The sequence below is a fragment of the Protomyctophum bolini genome (genome assembly GCF_963924005.1).
Source record: "Protomyctophum bolini genome assembly, chromosome: 14".
Lineage (NCBI taxonomy): Eukaryota > Metazoa > Chordata > Actinopteri > Myctophiformes > Myctophidae > Protomyctophum > Protomyctophum bolini.
The window spans coordinates 22,582,423-22,600,051 of NC_137875.1; the positions used below are offsets into that span (position 1 = coordinate 22,582,423).

The 17,629-nt window shown below is 42.4% G+C and overlaps 3 protein-coding genes across 3 annotated transcripts in view; 1 reads left to right on the top strand and 2 right to left on the bottom strand.

Moving 5' to 3' along the window:
* LOC308327786 (long-chain fatty acid transport protein 2-like) overlaps positions 1–17,629 on the top strand; it is a 512,892-nt gene that overhangs the window by 166,350 nt on the left and 328,913 nt on the right. The gene's annotated exons all lie outside the window — the stretch shown is intronic.
* On the bottom strand, positions 2,901–9,527 carry LOC308328233 (uncharacterized protein). The gene is made up of 9 exons (XM_080782000.1): positions 9,179–9,527; positions 7,761–7,879; positions 6,806–7,469; positions 6,420–6,572; positions 5,555–6,131; positions 5,149–5,222; positions 4,938–5,037; positions 4,719–4,840; positions 2,901–4,436 (listed from the first exon to the last, which is right to left on the bottom strand). Exons 1-9 carry the CDS (start codon positions 9,404–9,406, stop codon positions 3,864–3,866), a joined length of 2,610 nt encoding a protein of 869 aa, XP_080638126.1. The 5' UTR covers positions 9,407–9,527; the 3' UTR covers positions 2,901–3,863.
* fam98a (family with sequence similarity 98 member A) lies at positions 9,986–16,273 on the bottom strand. Its single transcript, XM_080782328.1, has 8 exons — positions 16,114–16,273; positions 15,305–15,453; positions 15,054–15,188; positions 14,712–14,896; positions 14,538–14,618; positions 11,905–12,021; positions 11,615–11,782; positions 9,986–11,480 (listed from the first exon to the last, which is right to left on the bottom strand). The coding sequence occupies exons 1-8, from the start codon at positions 16,155–16,157 to the stop codon at positions 10,758–10,760; spliced, it is 1,602 nt and encodes a 533-aa protein (XP_080638454.1). The 5' UTR covers positions 16,158–16,273; the 3' UTR covers positions 9,986–10,757.

Genomic DNA, 17,629 nt, shown 5'->3' on the forward strand with positions numbered 1-17,629 from the left:
TTCTACAAACACTTTCTAAATCTAAAAACCCTGTTCTGAAAAACCTATGTTTCTATATCGTTGCTGTCGGGCAGAAACCATGCATGCTCCACACGATGCAATACCCGTTCCACCCATCTGTCTGTGTCCCTGTATGCCCATATATGGAGATTTCTGTATCCGTCTCTCTGTGTCCCTTTATTCCTATATATGGAGTTCTGTGTCGGGCACGGCCAAATATGTAGTGTTGTGATGTCAGAACAGGCCAGCTCGGCCCAGACGGTTAGCTCAACCGCCGTCAGGGCTGCCAAGCCAGCCCTGACGGCCTTTGCCGCGTGTCACTCCACATCTCTCTCCCCCTTTCCTGTCTGTCTACTGTTCACTATCAATAAAGGCATAAAAAGCCCATAAGAACAGGCCAGAACTATGCCCATATATGGAGTTCTTTGTCAGGCATGCCCAAATATAAAGTCTATGCAGATATCATATTTGTGATGTCAGAACAGGCCAGCACCATATATGGAGCCTGCCTCAGCCTGGGCAGGGGCCCTGTCCAATGCCCGGGCAGAGGCCTTTTGTGCCGTTTCTGGACAACCGTGGGTCTGACCGACTCAGCACCGGGCACTGCACTCCCATGTGGAACACGTCACGTGTCGAATTTTAAGTCGGTGGGGTGAACGGTTCTCGAGTTACATGGATTACAGACATCACACATATGTACAGACAGAGACATGGTGCATTCAGACTAGAGATAAGATAAACGGATTATACGCCCTATACTACTTCATCATCATCATACAACAGTGTCACACGAAAGCATCAAAAAGTAGCAGATTCACAAGCTCGAAGTGCAGTGTGAAGCGATCAAGCGATGCATTTTGAGCTTGTAGATCTGCTACTTTTTAATTTGAATCCTGAAAAGTAAGAGCTTTGGACATGAGGTTTCCAGTTTCCACCCGACGAGACGATATACTGTAGCTAAAATCTAAGGGCAAATTACAAAGGAATTTGGAACAGCCGCAGCTCAGTGGTAGAACGGCTGTCTTGGTTCGAACCCAGCTTCTCCTGCCTGTTTGAAGTGTCCTCAAGATACTTTGGAGAAAGGCACTTAAATGCACCAGCATTCACTTTAAACTCTTGAAGGCCAATTCAGTGATACTAATGCTAACAAAAGGTAGTCCCAAGAGAATTTTTAAATACCCATTTTTGATTTGAGGTACTGTAAATTGTCCATAATGAAAGTCTTGTGAATATAGACCTAATTTAAATGTTCCTAGATTGGGGTTTAAAGTTATCACTGAACTGAATAACATTTTAGCAAACTTTTCCTGATAATGTTAAAAAATATATAGCTCTTCAAAAATAAATGTACTTCTTGAAAATTGTTAATTGTTATAAATGTTATGTAATTATGGAGAATGAAAGCATCAGACAGAACAGGCACATCTTGCACCATTGATTGTCCGAGTTTCTTAACTTATTGTAATAATTTCCTTGAACACTTACACAGAATGTAAATGTATTTTTTTTTATGTTATTTGCTTAAAAGGACCACGTACTTCACCACTTTTCAACCGGTCTTCATATAATAGGTCTTCACTAATAATCATGATAAAATGGCATAAGTATTTTCTATTTTCTACTCGGTCTGTCTCATAGGAGGGCTGTGGGCAGTTCAGAAACCCGTCCACCAGTGACATGATCAATGGGGAATCCAAGCTAATAAAACTGCAGGCTTTCTAGTCCTGAAAAGTTGCAATGCGAAAATGGAAGCCATCGTTCTCGCGATAATAAAAATCTAAACCTTTTTGTAAATGTTTTAAAAAAAAATCTGCCTAACGATGATGTCAATGGTGGACGGGTTTCTGAACTGCCCACAGCCATCCCATGAGATACAGACTGAGTAGGAAAAAAACGGTGCCATTTTATCATGATTATTAGTGAGGACCAATTATATGAAGATAGGTTGAAAAGTGGTCCTTTAAAGGACGACTTCTCCCATTTCCAAATTATCTTCAAATAATTGGTCCTACTCATATGGTACCATTTTTGTCTACTCCCTTTTGTCTGTCCTTCAGAGGGCGGCTGAAGGGTAAACCTGCCTACCAGTGACATCATCGATGGGAAATCCAAGCAAATAGAAAATGCAGGCTTTCTATTCCTAAAGTTAGCATTATATAATGGAAGATATTGTAATTACATGTTATTAAAAATCTAAGAATAAAAAAAAACATTTTATCATGAGCATGAGGAGCAATTCTATGAAGATAGATTGAAGAGCGATTTTTCAGAGCACTTAAACACGATTCTCAGCGCTGGGGAAGAGGAGCACTCCAGCACACCTTTTACCATAGCGCATGGCAGAAAGGCAGTGGTAGCCTGGCCCAGCCAGCATGCTTTGGTAGAGGGGCGGGTGGCGAATGGAGCTTGGCAGCTTGCACTGGATAATATTGGTTAACCGATCTGAGCACCCGCCCGTGCACCCCTCTGCCCCTCCCTGGTAGAAAACAGCAGCAAAAACTGACGTCACCATATTTTGAGCGACGCTGTAGTTCACTCCCAAATGTGTCTCGTTCCACCAGGCTTAAATTTTTTGAGCCGAATGCGAACAAAAACAAAAGCCTGGGTACTGAGGCTAAGGCAGTTGCACCTTAAAAAAAACACAATATGCGGATATGCCGCGTCTGCGCCTTACTCCTGCAGCACTAACCGACATTGATGTTGAGTGATGCTGGCGGCAACATCAGTGCAAACGGATGAAAAGCTTGGCAAGAAACCGTGATCAGGTTGATCGTCAGCATTATCGCCGATCTGTGTGGGGAAGATGATCGTTTGTCAACTGGATACGCAATGCTGAGACAAAGAAATAATCGCAAGAATTGATGGGCTTTGTGAATACAGCAAATTATTAATTTCACTTTGTTTAACATGTATGTGTTAGTTTTTATTCATTATTAAGGTTGAAAATGAAAGTTGGGGAAATGACAATGCAATTGAACTGTAAAAATGCACTGTAACTACACTGCTGGTCAGAGTGAAATACAATGTTGACATTAGGGCCAAAAAGGAGCATATACATAAAGCAACATTAGAAAGCAGAAAGGGTAAACAATAGTGATGACAATAAAACTTAAAAAAACATGAACAGTAAGTTTAGGGTATGGGGCTCATACTCAAGACTTGCAGGATTATTGTAAGATACCTAATCGAGAGATAAAGCTACAATCCATACGTTTTGTCTGTCGTGTCACTCTCATGATAGACAGGTAATAGCAATGTTGTCCAAACTACAATAAAGATGGCAGCACATCTTGCGTCCAACATGGTGTGTCTTCTGCTTCAAGTAAATTTGGCAAACTGTAGGTGTCCTACATGTAAAATGTACGAGCAGTGTTCGATACAGATTGGATAAAAATGTTCTATTCATATTAAAAGATATTTCGTTCCGGATTGTAGCTTTAAAGGTCATGGACGACTTCAGGCACTCATTTAACAAAATGAGCCTTCACATACCATCAATACAAGCACAAGGGTATCCCAATTTTTCTTATCTGGCTTCAAAGTAAATAGAAAATATCAAATAAAGGAGAACAGGTCCAGGTTCGTCATGTTGAGAAATGTCAGCTCAGCTGCCTCCATCGCCATTCACATAACAGAGGACAAGTCAAACATGGAGATGGGGGCGGGATGCACAACTGACCATAATTATGCACCTTGTGATTCAGAAGGATGAGAGTCCGAAATGAACTCTCGTCATGTCTCGCATGTCTCCCCTCTCACGGTCCATGATTTCCAGTCTCTCTATACTCTAACTAAAGAATAGAAAATCCCCCCCCTCCCCAAAAGAAATAACATGGAGATGGGGTCAATGCTTTGTGTAAGACTTAGTTCTTCTTGTGACTGTCCTTCTTCTTCTTCTTATCCTTTTTCTTTTCCTTCTTCTTCTTCTTCTTCTTGGGCGACTTTCCTGATGATTTTCCTTTCTCGTCTTCGCTACTATCACTACTGTCATCAGACTCTTGTGTATTACTCTCTTTCGTGGAGGATTTTCCCTTGCTGTCTGTGTCTTCTTGTTTGGTTCGGCTGTGCTTTCCATAAACTTGCGCTTTGTCGATCTCTTCCTTTATGCCAGACCTCGGAGGTGATTGTCCACGGGACACCGTTATCAGCAATCTCTCTTTCATCATTCCCTCCCTCACGGCAATCTTTTCTCGCTCGTGTCTGTGGCCTCTGGGGTCACTGTCTTGTTTGTGTTTGAGGTCAGAGCCTCTGTGATCTCTCTCATCCCTCTGGTTTCCATGGTAATCTCGACGATCCCTGTGGTCTACTGTATCTCTGTGGTAACTGGAATCTCTCTGGTCTTTCCTGTCGGAATGGTGGGGGTGTCTGCTACCGCTGCTACTGTGAGGGAGTGCGTGTACTTTGTCTTCAACCATCTTCTTTTCTGTATGCTGCTTCTGAAGAGAGAACAGCATGAACAGTATGTATATACTCATGTATGCATGTTGTAGCATAATGTATTAGCCAGTGCCACATCAAACATTAATAAATTATCAAAACTAAAATAAGTCTGTAACAAATCTAAAAGCAACCAGAGGTAAGAGTGCATCAATGACTTAAGCCTAATTTGTCACTCGTGTTGACTGAATATTGATTGACTACATTAATGCACACAATGGTAACAATCTGTTGCATTTTAAAGAAGTCGCAAGTAATTGTGTTGCAGATGGGTTACTCACAACAACGCTAGAGTCTTTAAGGGAGTGAGCCGATGCATGGCTTTCAGCTGTACTCAGATCTCCAATGAACTCCTCACATTTCTGGCAGTAAAACCCAATGACTGGAATCATGAAATCTGTTCCTGCAAATGCACAGGAGAGGGATCTGTGATACAGAAAGAACATATATTTCCAATAGATTTTGGAGGGAACTGAGCGCCATGGAGGAAAACACCATACCATTATCTTTTAGCAGTCCGTCCAGGTCTTTCAACAGGGTCTCTATCTTCTTCATTCTGGCTTGTTTCTCTTTTTTTAAACGTTCCTCCTCAGCAGGATCCTGGAGGATTCAAACGGAAGACATTAGAAATGCTGAGTTCTCTCTACTTTTAAACAATTATTTAGAGAAACAAGGTAAATGTTAACATGATTAAATATTGCCAAATGTTACCCTCTGTTTGACAATAGTTTTTGGAGAGTCGCTTCTGCCATGAGGGTCACCTTTCGCCCGCTTCTCCTTTGTTGCTGAAGAAAAAAGGACAGATCAGCCCACATACCACAATCCTATGTGAAGAATCCAACCAGAAAAAAGGAATATCTGCATCAAAAGTGGCTGCCTTCGAACAATGGTGTAAACATCTTGGATCAGCTCTCACATTAGCATAAGCGTATCCTTGATGATTGGGAGAGAAACAAAAACAGGGACAAAATCAGCTTCCACAATTGCTTATATTTCTGCACAGCAAGGCCAGTCAGCAGTCAGGACATAATAAAACAAGTAAAGGAGCCGTTTAGACATTCAGTTTACACACTCAGCTTTTGAAACAGCTACACCTGTTTCAAGTCATGAGCCTCACCTTTTATCAAACATTGCAGAGACTCAAGTGCATGCCGTACACCTGTGTGCCCCATTGCTGCTGTGGCAAATCCCAATCCTGCCGGTACTGTCCCACAACCAGTAGGTTGCGGAGGGGGGGTAAGCGCCTCCTTCTTCTGGTCTTGTTGTATCTTTGTCATCATTGTGCCGATGTCTGCTATGCCCATATTCAGACCAAAGTTCTTTAGCAAGCCCTGGATCTTCTCATACTCCTTGTCATCGGGGCTACAGGGCGGCAACTCTTGCTTGAGTCTATGGTCTGTTTTGGTGATGTTTTGGCTAGGTGAAGCACTGCCACCGAGCTGCTTCACATCTATTAGATCCCCAAGACTATTGAACATGGGATTGCTAAGAGCATATGTCTGGCTAGGAGCAGGGGAACACTCAACCTGGTTATGCTGGGGGGCGGAGCGCTGCCGAGATTGAGAAACTGATGCATAAGGTGCAGGAGTGTGAGTGTACGGTCGTTTCCCTCCGTCTTCACGCCCATAGAGGAACTCTTCGTCATCAAGGTCATCCTCTTTTTGGACAGCTGCAGAGACTTCTTGATTACTTGCCTGGATATAGGATATTATGTTTTATATATATAATACAATTGAAGAGTATATTTTCATAGAGTAGTATAATTTGAAGCACAGCGAGTAATTATTTAATTACAGATAAAAGGGGTGGGAGTTAAAACATTCTACTTCATCTTACGCTCACTGAGATTACATTCTGTACTTTTTCTCATTAATTTGTTTTACTATATTTAATATGGATTTCAGTTTAAGTGATTTTCTTTGTGATTTCAAAGAAAGTTCAAAACCTTGTTTAGTTTTTAACATAAAAAAAAAAAAACTTGCCTGGAGCCAAGAAACGTCTATGCCCACTCTCTCGTGGGGGAGGAGCATACTGTCGCTTTCCATTGGTCTAGCATTTGTCGAAGTGTTGTTCAAGCACTGAAACTCTTGACTGGAAACACTCTCTACTTTAATGTCCTTCTTTTGATTTGTGGCCTGTGAAATAGAGTTTAACTTAGGAAACACTTGTGAAATGAATGAATAGCTGATGGTATCTTTATTTTTTTCACTAGCTAGATTTTGATAAAAAATTACAATTGAGTGTTACTACTAATGAACTTTTTCCTTTCTAACGAACTCACTGATTGTTGATGTCTTGTAGATAATATTCTACAATGCCATGGTGATGTTCCAAGATACATTCAATGAAAAACAGAGATAAGTGTTACCTTTATAGTGCGGATAGCATCCTTGAGGGCAGGCAGTCCCATCTCCAGATCGTTGCTGTTTATGACGCGTTGTAGGCCCTGTAAGAGACTCTCATTTCCTGTGGATGCATTACTATTACTAACGTTGCAGCCACTGGCGTAGGCGTTATGGCTCTGGTGGGTTCCGTTCCGGTGCTCCTTGGCACTGCTCTTTTCATGACTATGACTGCGACTTCTACTCCTGGCCCGGCTCTTGGCCCTGGCTCGGCTCTTGCTCCGTTCCTGTTTTTTGGTTGGACTCCTACTGCGACCCCTACTTTTACTTCTTGCGCGACTCTTTCCCCGACTGCGGCTCGGAGCACGACTTTTACTTCTTGCCCTGCTCTTAGCTCGGCTTCGACTGGTACTCCGCCCTTTGCTTCTGCTACGGCCCCGGCTTCTGCTGCGCACCCGGCTCTTACTACGAGCGCGGCTTTTTGCGCGGCAGCTTCTGCCACGGCTTCTGCTTCGGCTTTTGCTCTTGATTATATGCTTCTGGAACTCGGGGTCAGTTGAAACTGCTGCCTTCAATGCATTTGCTGATTTTAAAGCGTCAGCTAGGTTGTATGACATATTCCCTTTCAGATAGTCTGGGAATGGTTGGTTAGTTGCAAGACATCTGAGGAATTCTTCACCAGCCCTCTCGCTGTAAACAGAATATACAGCATTCAAAATATTGTGTGCCATTAGCAAATGAAAAATTATTAATAATTAATCTGGGTTCACAAACCTGGACCCATAACAAATTAACAGAATTTGAATCACTTTTAGCACACACATTTTGACTGTCAAACTGTACTTGCTTAGAACGTTAGCATCCATAATAAACATAAATGTCAGCTGAACCTTGTTTCCAGAGGACTCGTCAAGTACAAATCGAATATCTGGAAGGTCAGTGTCAACACTGCAGTGTTCCACTACCAGCACACATACACACCTGTTATCCTTATGATGTTGTTCCAGTGTTCCAGTATGATTCCACTGTGGAATCTGTTGGCTGCCCAAGGTCATCCCTGTATTATGGCCTATGGAGAAGCTGCTACAGTGGGGTTGAGTCTGGAGTAGGAGTATTCAGCATTCATGTTACAATGATTTACACAATTGCATTGGATACTATATATATTTTTAACAATTTTAAATGTTGTGATGCAGCTGGAACCTACCGTAAGTTTACCGTAGGGGAATATCATTGATAATAGACCTCCTCAATACCATGATGTTATAAACTTGTTTGTCTGCCAAGAACTTTTCTCTATGGTGTGTGATTAATCAGGTAAGATGAGAAAAACTCTTGAATGAAGCTTGATTCAATTATAAAGCCCATTTTTGCATAGTTGACGTTAAATGCAAACAGCTATTCCACTAAAATCTGTTATTGAGTGAATAAACAACACACTTGAATTAAAAACTATTTAATGTGTTAATAATCAGACTAGTATAAACTATAAAGCCTTCTACAGAATAATTAATTGAACACAGAGAGAGATGCATTACCGCCGAGTCGCCTACCTATAGGTTGAGAAGAGAACCACTAAAATATTTATTTTTGGACCACTGTTCTAAACGTAAGAACAGTGGTTCAAAAACTAATATTTTATGGGGGTCCACTTCTTGACATGAACATTTTTGAGAACCACTGGTCTAGATTAAGGTCATAACAAATGCGATTTGTATGTGGCACTAGCTTGTGTTAGTTTTTCTTTCATCTTCACCTTTTCTGTCAGCAAGACTAAGTTGTGCCATCAGTTATAAGTTGAAAAGACAATCAATTGAATTCCAGTATCATCATAGCCTCACTTTAGACGTGCATGATTTCACCTTCAATCTAAACTAACTATGCACGTAAGGATGGAACATTCGAATTAATAATCAGAATATATCAGAACCGCAAAATATTGAGTTATACTGCCAACATTGGACTGTGAGAATCATGCACTGCCCAGACCCCCCCCCCCCCCCCCAGTGTGGGTTTGGGGCAGTGCATGCAATCATACAGAGATGTTCACTTAAAGTTCAAGTGAACATCTCTGTATGATTGCAGACTTGTTAAAGACTGTACATTTTACAGTCTATGTGCCGGTAAAAGGTCCTGCAGTTGTTGTGGTCGAAATTCAGGACAAACCTGAAGGAAGCAGGGGTGTTGGCAGCCCTGGTTGTACTGTGACAAAATACTGTCACAAACATAGGTCACAGACAGTAGTGTAAGAAAAAAATAACTAGTTGCTTGCTATGCTTCATTCATTTATACAATAAATAACGCTAGCTATGTTGTGCTAGCACGTGATGCTAGCTAGAGTTAAATTATTCTACAGCAACGTTCATCGTCATCGGCATGGCCAAATAAATAATACATACATTATGCCTGTTGTGAAGATAATTACTGTCCGGCCCAGGGGCAGGGGGCAAAACAGGTCCACACGGTCGGGGGTTCAGATGTCCGAGAGGCGGCATGTTTGGTGGCGGACCTGGAACGAAAGGCCCTCCGTAGTAGGGGTGAGCTCCCCGGGCTGGAGGTGGCTGGCCGGACGGCGCAGGGCCCCGTGGAGGTGGAAGTACTCCGGGGTTTGGAAAGCCACGGTACATTTTATCCGTCAAATGAGCATCCCTAACTTAAACAAATGTAAATATAAGACTACTTAACGATTCAATGACAACACATCCTCCTTCCCGATAGCACTACAGGGCCTTGTAGTACGTGTTGTGGTCCTGCTTCGGAAGCAACGTCACACACACACAGCTTCAGATTTAATTCAAAATAAGAGCTCACAAACCAAATGCCAGTGTCCTCCTACTGCAGTGGTTCTCAATTGTCTCAAAACTTTACATTTCAAGGAGCCCACATATCTGAGTAAAAAACGGAAACAAGTGGACCTGTAAGGATCCATTTGGTTCTGTGTATTTTGTGTACACGTTACAGACCTCTGAGACCTGTAAAGGAACCCAGTCTGGCAGTGACAGTCTCTGATCCCCACTTTGAGAACCGCTGCTGCCCTCCTGACAGTGTACCATGTAACTTAAGTATGTATTTTTGCTATTGAGAGCACTTGTGCATATCATTGTCTAAATAATACATGTTATGCTCTGGCAGCACAAAAACGATGGTTTCTAAATTACAATTAGAAATACATTTAAATAGATTTTGACCAGTGTTCCATCATTTCAAAGTTTATTGCTCATCTCATTTCATTCACACACCCAAACAGTCTTTCTAACATCCAAATAACTATTAAGTACACAGTTCTCCATGAGCAGCAAAAGATGGCATTGTTTAAATAAGTAACAGAAGAGATCCCAGTCAAACTGAAAAATTGGGGGGAAAAAATAACAGGCCTCTGATTTGACCCATGATGTGAGTCATTGTAAACTTTTTAACAAAGGGACTCAAGACATAAAGCTGTATTCTTTTCAAGTATTCATCAAATCCAATAAAATTATAGTATGGACTGCAATAAATCGACAGATGAGGTCTACATTTTATGTCAGTTATACATTAGGTGCAGGAACACTGAAATGTCAGGACTTTTCTCCTTCAAATAATCTCCAAGATAAGGCTAATTTGTTGTCAAAATGAAGCCAAGACAGCAGAGTTCACAATGCTGCCCCAGCTAACCGTTTGTTGTGGCAGTAAAATGTTTTTCATGTCAAGATAGCAGAGCGCAGCGTACATGAATTAGAAAACCTGGGTATGTGATGCATTTCCTGGATCCAGACCACATTAGAACAGTCTTTTGTGTATTGTATTGTAGTACATGGTTAGCATGCATGTAAGCAGCCACCCCTGCCCGCCCCCCTTCTTTTTTTTTAAACTTTTTTGTTTATCCATACTATAGATTTTCTTTCACATTTAAATGAGGTGTTGAATTCCAAATCAATCACATCTCAATGGTAACCCTTTGCGGCTGTGAACACTGCTGTAATGCCTTACATGTTGTCTTCAACTAGTGTAATTTCTCCCCTGACCAAAGCCTGCCTGATTGTACTGCTGCCCACCTTGTTGGAAGTACTGTTCAAACTGTCCGCCTTGGTTCAAATTCTGACCCCCTCTCCCTCCCCAGCCTCCACCTTGTCCACCTCCACCACCTCCTCGGGCTCTTCCCCTTCCCCCTCCCCCACGACCACCTCGGCCACCACCACCCCTATCCTGATACCGACCCCCGTCTTGGTGGTAATTGTCATGGTGACCACCACCACCACCTCCTTGGTGTCCTCCTCCAGCGTAGCTAGGTTCCTGGAAGCCTCCTTGGTAGCCCCCGCCTCCTCCATAGCCTCCTCTTCCCCCTCCCCCCTGATGCCCTCCTCCATCTTGGTAGTGGCCGCCGCCACCCCTCCCTCCTCCTCCATCTGACCAGCCTCCCTGCACCTTACCCCCTCTACCACCTCCACCTCCACCTCCTCCTCCTCCTCCTCTATCTCCTCCTCTACCTCCTCTATCTCCATAGCCTCCCCCTCCTCCTCTCTCATAGCCTCCACGGCCACCCTGGGAGTACTGATCGTAGCCCCCCCGACCGCCTCCTCCTCCTCCTCCACGTCCACCCCCGCCATAGCTCCCTCCACCTGTAGGACCGTCCGACCGCTTCTGCCATGATGGCATCTCTGGAGGAGGGGCCTCGATCTCGCAGGGTCGTCCACCCCTGTCTGGTACGCGGCCCATCAGCACCTACGAAAAACAAAGATTGAAAAATGCTTACATCTTGAAATTTAAGCATCTTTTTATCTGCAGTCCATTGATAAAATCTAATTTGTTTCAAAAATATATCTGTTTCAAGTTGACTGAACAAATGTGCTGTGCACCTTGTTGATGGCACAAGCAGTTTTCTCTCTTATCCTGCCGCTGCTTGTGCGTAGAATCTTGGAGAGGTCATCTCTTGCAGCAAAAAGGTGGGCGACAGAGATCTTACTTTTTGTTCCAAGGGCAGCACGCAAAGTGTGGTAGATTTTTGACATTTTTTCAGCATGTTTCTGATCAAACAGAAGAGACAAGAGTGGATAAATATACATACCTGTAAAGTATTTTGTCCACATCTTACTAAGTGATATGAATAATAGTCATATAGCCAACTGAAATAAAATGTTTTGCATACCTTGGCTCTGTCAGACCAACCGAAGGACTGAACCGTCACATCTAGACGTTTCAACAGCATCTTCCGTCTGACTTCATATTCATTCACAAGTGCTTGGTTGATAGCTTCAATTTTTTCCTAGTAAAGTAACAAAAAAAAGATCTTTGATGTAATTACATAAATCAAGCAAAACATTTTTTGCAAAGGTCAGGGGGTAATTAATCAATTACATGCGGCTCTCAATCTCCACCAGTGTTGGGGGTAAGGCACTACAAGCTGTTATTGTAACCGGATTATCTATTAGAGTAGAGGAGTAACCACATTTTTCCACTACTACCACTACTTTTTCCAAAACAATAGTGTTACTTATTACTTTTATTTCACTGTCCCTTCTGTTGTCACAAAGGAAAAGGAAAAACACATTTGCACCAAAAAATTAATGATATTTTTATACAAAACTCTGTAACCAATGTCTTGCCATTTCCAGCAGTCTGTTGATTGCGTAATCATTCTATTCAATAGGTCACCACTTTTGGTGTGACATGGCTGACAGTAGTTTGGTTTTGTATTACATGCATTTTTGCCAGAGATTGAGAGAAGACATAGGCCAGGATATCCTTTAGAGTTTAGTACATCCTTTAGTGGTAAAGCCTTGGTAAAGCCCAGCACAACTCCACAACACTGGTGGCCACTGTGGTATGGTGCACTCTTGATTTTATGTTAATCAAACATAATCGTAATGAGCTGTAAAGGGGATATTGCATGTCATTCCTCACAAAGGAGTTTTAATCGTTGGTAACGAAAAGGTTATCTAACAAGTTACTTTTCTCACATGGTGGTAATCCTGTAAGGTAACAAATACTTTTTAATGGCAGTAATCCTGTAACAAGTTAGTTTTAAAAGTAACGTTACCCAACACTGCTTTCCACATACTGTAGTACAAGTCAGTGCAAATAAGGCTTTGTTTACAATAGACTAGAGCATGGAAGGCTGACAATGTCATCAGTTCTGTTCCATTTGCTGCAGGGAAAGTTACCACGGTCACATATCTTCTGCTTACGGAACTGTAAACCTGCTACGGATGGATGGATGGATCTTTTTAAACACAGCAGAAGATCACTGCAGTAGCAGGTTTATATTGTAGGCTATATTGTATTTAATTTACATATGAGGTGCCAAATAAATAGGCCCATCATATTTTTTGGTGAGGCCTTTAGGAGGGCCAATATAATCCACCACTCCTGAATGAAGTGCCTGGTGCTGGGAGTCTGGTGCAACGCACAGGTCCTGGGCCTGGTGAGAGCAGGAGTGGACCTGGTGAGACGTAGGAGGGGCCCGGACAGGAGTCAACCCACAGAGCCTAGTCTTTCCACACGCCAGAATTTGGTTCTCCCAGTCCCGGCAGAGTAGTTCCGGAGCAACGGATTGTGTGGCCTTGCTCATTCCCTGATGGACTGATCGAGGGTAGCTACTGGGATTTAAATCGGGATTTGATCAACCACGGCTGGGTCGCCTGAGTGAGGGGTATTGTAGGAGCCAAACTATACATTTTTTCCATACGATGTATTTTTTAGTTTAATGAAGGGATAAGTACCACATTTTAACAGCCACCTAAATTGTGAGTGGAAGTGGAACATGCTTCTTGCATTGTCTGTCAGCATGTCACGCTATGTGCGTAAATCTCCAAATCCTGACACTCGATCATCTCTCTCCATATAATAAAAAAATATGATTCTGATTCATACACCCAATGATAGACACTTTTATATCATTGCTCTGGCAAGTACTGCACAGAAAATAATAGTCAAACCTAGCTCTGGTCCATAGCCTAATGCACTTCAATGGCAGTAAAGTGCATTAGGCTATGGACCAGAGCTAAGTCAGACGTATAGAAGTGTCGCATCCGCAACCAGTTGTGAGCTTGTAGAGTGGCTATTTTCGAGGTGTATAATAAATGTCATTCGGGAACAGTGTTCACGAGCGCACATGGTCTCGGCAGGCACAGTGACTGAACGGAATGCATGCAGTCAAGGGTGCGCCCTTTATTACCTAAACAGGAGAGATGTGCCATGCGCATGTTAATAATATCCACAGTTTCTCTGTTGTGGTCCGCAATTAACCTATCATTCAAGCTTCGCCCTCCGCACCAATACAATTCCTCTGGTGGCCACCGCGGACTAGACTAGTAGGCTTATATTATTTATATCGATTGCAGCATGCATGAGCCTTTCACTGGTGACGTGGTGCAATTGATGCAATGATAAGTTACTTATTAACAGTGATATAAAAACATGAACATGAACAATCGGATACATATCGATATCTGTGTAGTTTCCAGGCGCAAGCTGCATTTCTCACCTATATTATACCGGTAGTCAAAATGATATGCGCAAATGAGTGGTGACGTCATCATTTCGCAAAACCTCCGTTTTGCATGACTGCGTGTCTGAAAGGCCCAAACACACAAAAACATGTGCGTTTGGCCTAAAACACTTAAAATTTTGAGTAATCAGTCAAACTCAGTTGCAGAGTATCTCGGTATCATGTTCAGGTTTCATTGAACTTGCGTTCCAAAATTAGTGACAAACATTTTCATATGGATTAAAAATAAAAGCTGAAAGTCTGAAGAGCTCTACATCAGATTGATTACTTACAAAGTGCACAGGTCCAAGTGCCTTTTTCATCAGAGGTTCTCCAACATGGGCCGGTGGCACTCTTGTCATGGCTTCTTTCAGCTAGAGAAAAAAATATAATGAAAAATATTGCCAAATATAGTACACACGTGAAATTGTCAAACAATTGATCTTTACACAACAGAACCAGCTCACTTTCTTCTCAATCCCACTAAAGAACTGGAACATGGTGATGTTGGCTGGAGGCTTAGACATGCCCAGGGCCAAGCAGATGCCTTTGAGCTCAACGAAAACTGGAGTACCCCCAGACTCCAGGGCCTTCTTCTGTGGCTTGTTGACCAGGATCATCCTCGATGCCTCCAGTTCAGACACCAGAAAGGCTGCAATTTTTAAAAAAAATGTTTTTTTTGCAATAATAATTCTGATCCCTGAACAACAATCTGTGTGATGCCCACACCAAACTATAAAATAAAGAATATTTCCATTTTAATAACAGCTAATTGATCCAGCATGCAGTGTTGTCTGTTGTGGTCATACTGAGGAGTAGCAAGCAGTTGGTCCTGTTGAGTAGCCTCTGGGTGACGTCTCCAGTGCTGAGGACAGTGTAAGGACATGCCAGCTCTGTCAACAGACCACTCATCTCCAACTGAAAACTATCTGCCTCACTGGGACCTGTGATAGATGGATAAGACAGACCAAACACAAACCATTTTGAAATTCAGTACATTTCAATTCCAGTCAAAGAAAAACCAATAAGCAAAATATATTATGTGATTGAAGCAACTTACAGTTTGTGGCATGGACATTCTCCTCAAGCTTGCAGTAGAGTCTGAGTTCAGACACCAACCACGCGACAAGCTTAGTAAACTCAGGTGAAGCTGCTCCGCCATTCACAGCGCCCTCCAGTGCACCATCTTCCAGAAGAGGGCCTTGGTACCTTCAACAGAACATGAACAAATAAAATGACCACATTTGGAAAGTTATATTTAGCCCGTCCATTCAGATGGCACGAGGAGTGAAGCCGAGCTAATCCTTTTCTCCTTTACCGTGCCATGTGGTACCCTTATCACTAGAGCATGGCAGCAATGATTAAGTAAGGTGAGGTCAGATATGTGTAGGTAGGTAGTGACTTAGGTAGTGACTTACAACATACTCAGAAGTGAAACCTAAGGTTCCAATTTGCTTTGTTTGCCAAGTAGGCTTAAATGTCACTCAGCCACCTAACAAACTTGTTTCACTGCATAGTGTTTCTACAAGCATTGACTTCAGCGTGCTATTCATTCCCATCACTCATCATTAATAATGGACCATGACGTGTTCAGTAATATTGGTGGCTAGCTGACAGCCTGGCCACGTACATACATCATGGCAAACGACATAAATAAACAAGCCATACAAAACTAAGAAACTGTTAACTGCAGTTGAGTAAAGTTTATACTTTCTCCCGGTTCATGCAATGCCGCTTTACGTTGTGTGGTTTAAATATTGTTTCCGAAATTCAGATGGTAAGAGGTTAGGTTAGCCGACCTGATCTGGATTTCATACCCGGCACAATCTGCCTGCCAAACGTTCACGTCACCCACAGACACATACTCACCCTAGATCTTCAAGGGAGACAAGGATGTCAGACTCATTCTCCATTCCAAGGATCAACCCGCTCGATTTAAAGCTTGGAATTAGTGATTTTATGTGTAAACAGTAGAGGTTTTAATAATTTCTACTCAGCTGAGAGATCACTGCTGCTTGGCTGGCATGCAGCTGGGGTCCTCACTGTGTGTGTTTTCTTTTTTTTTTACTTGACGGCGGTGCGTGGGGTGCCCGAAATTATGCCTATTCAATCTTTGAAAGCGCTATAGTCTGATTCCTGCAGGAATCATTCATCACGCAGTACGGTAATATTTATACCAAATGTTCTGTATACAAACAATATAAATTAATAAACATGAACATAATAATTATAAAATATTCATGATGGCTGTGAAATACTGTAATTTCTTTGTATCACCACTAGATGGTAACGTTCGGCTTGCTTGAAACCAGCTGAGAAATAAATCATGCAGTGTGTGTGTGTGTGTGTGTGTGTGTGTGTGTGTGTGTGTGTGCGTGCGTGCGTGCGTGCGTGCGTGCGTGCGTGCGTGCGTGCGTGCGTGCGTGCGTGCGTGCGTGTGTGTGTGTGTGTGTGTGTGTGTGTGTGTGTTTTAACACCAGTTGCCCTGATATGAGGCTGAGGGCGAGAAGCGACCGACCTCGCCTTTTGAAACTACAGGTCTGGGAATGCCCATATATGGACATTTAAAAAATAAAACATTTTCGGACCGGGTAGGGCGAATAATGTGTGCAAATTAGTAAGGCCAGGCAGGCCTTTTCGGGTCTGACTTTGGGATGGGCCTGTCTAGAGTTTGAATCAGGGCCGGCCCTGACGAAAATACTGCCCCAGGCTAGATATTTCCTGATGCCCCCCCCCCCCCCCCCCCCGCCGCCGCCGCCATGGTGCCATGATGCACTCTTCAAATTTTGAAAAAAGATTTGAGGCACATTTTCAAAAAATTTCAATAGCTAAAGTATAACATAATGCTTACAACCCGCCCAGAATGTGTTAAAAGAAAATACAGAGGACATGTATCTTGTGCAAATACTGTACAAATAATATTAACACAAAAGTAACACAGAGGACCTGTATTGTGCAGTGCAAATAACCTCTTGGTGGTGCTATAATATGCCAATGTGCTTTGGGTGGCAATTGGAACTACAGAGGACCTATGCATCTTGTGCTTATGTATACAAATAAGATGAAAACAAAAGTAACACAGAGGACCTTGTCTTGTGTTGTGCAGTGCAAATAAAATGAGATTATACCAGTCTCTTTTGTAAACACAAAGTAACACAGAGGACCTTGTCTTGTGTTGTGCAGTGCAAATAAAATGAGATTATACTAGTCTCTTTTGTAAACACAAAGTAACACAGAGGACCTTGTCTTGTGTTGTGCAGTGCAAATAAAATGAGATTATACCAGTCTCTTTTGTAAACACAAAGTAACACAGAGGACCTTGTCTTGTGTTGTGCAGTGCAAATACAGACAAATATAAGAGTACATCTAATGAAAAGAAAGAAAT

Coding starts and splice junctions, on each gene's coding strand:
- LOC308328233 (XM_080782000.1), bottom strand. CDS start 9,406: ATGTACCGTGGCTTTCCAAACCCCGGAGTACTTCCACCTCCACGGGGC. Junction 6,132..6,419: donor TAGACGTTTCTTGGCTCCAG/GCAAGTTTTTTT, acceptor TCCTATATCCAG/GCAAGTAATCAAGAAGTCTC. Junction 4,437..4,718: donor TTAAAGACTCTAGCGTTGTT/GTGAGTAACCCA, acceptor TTCTCTCTTCAG/AAGCAGCATACAGAAAAGAA.
- fam98a (XM_080782328.1), bottom strand. CDS start 16,157: ATGGAGAATGAGTCTGACATCCTTGTCTCCCTTGAAGATCTAGG. Junction 15,189..15,304: donor GAATGTCCATGCCACAAACT/GTAAGTTGCTTC, acceptor CATCTATCACAG/GTCCCAGTGAGGCAGATAGT. Junction 12,022..14,537: donor CACTTGGACCTGTGCACTTT/GTAAGTAATCAA, acceptor TTACTTTACTAG/GAAAAAATTGAAGCTATCAA.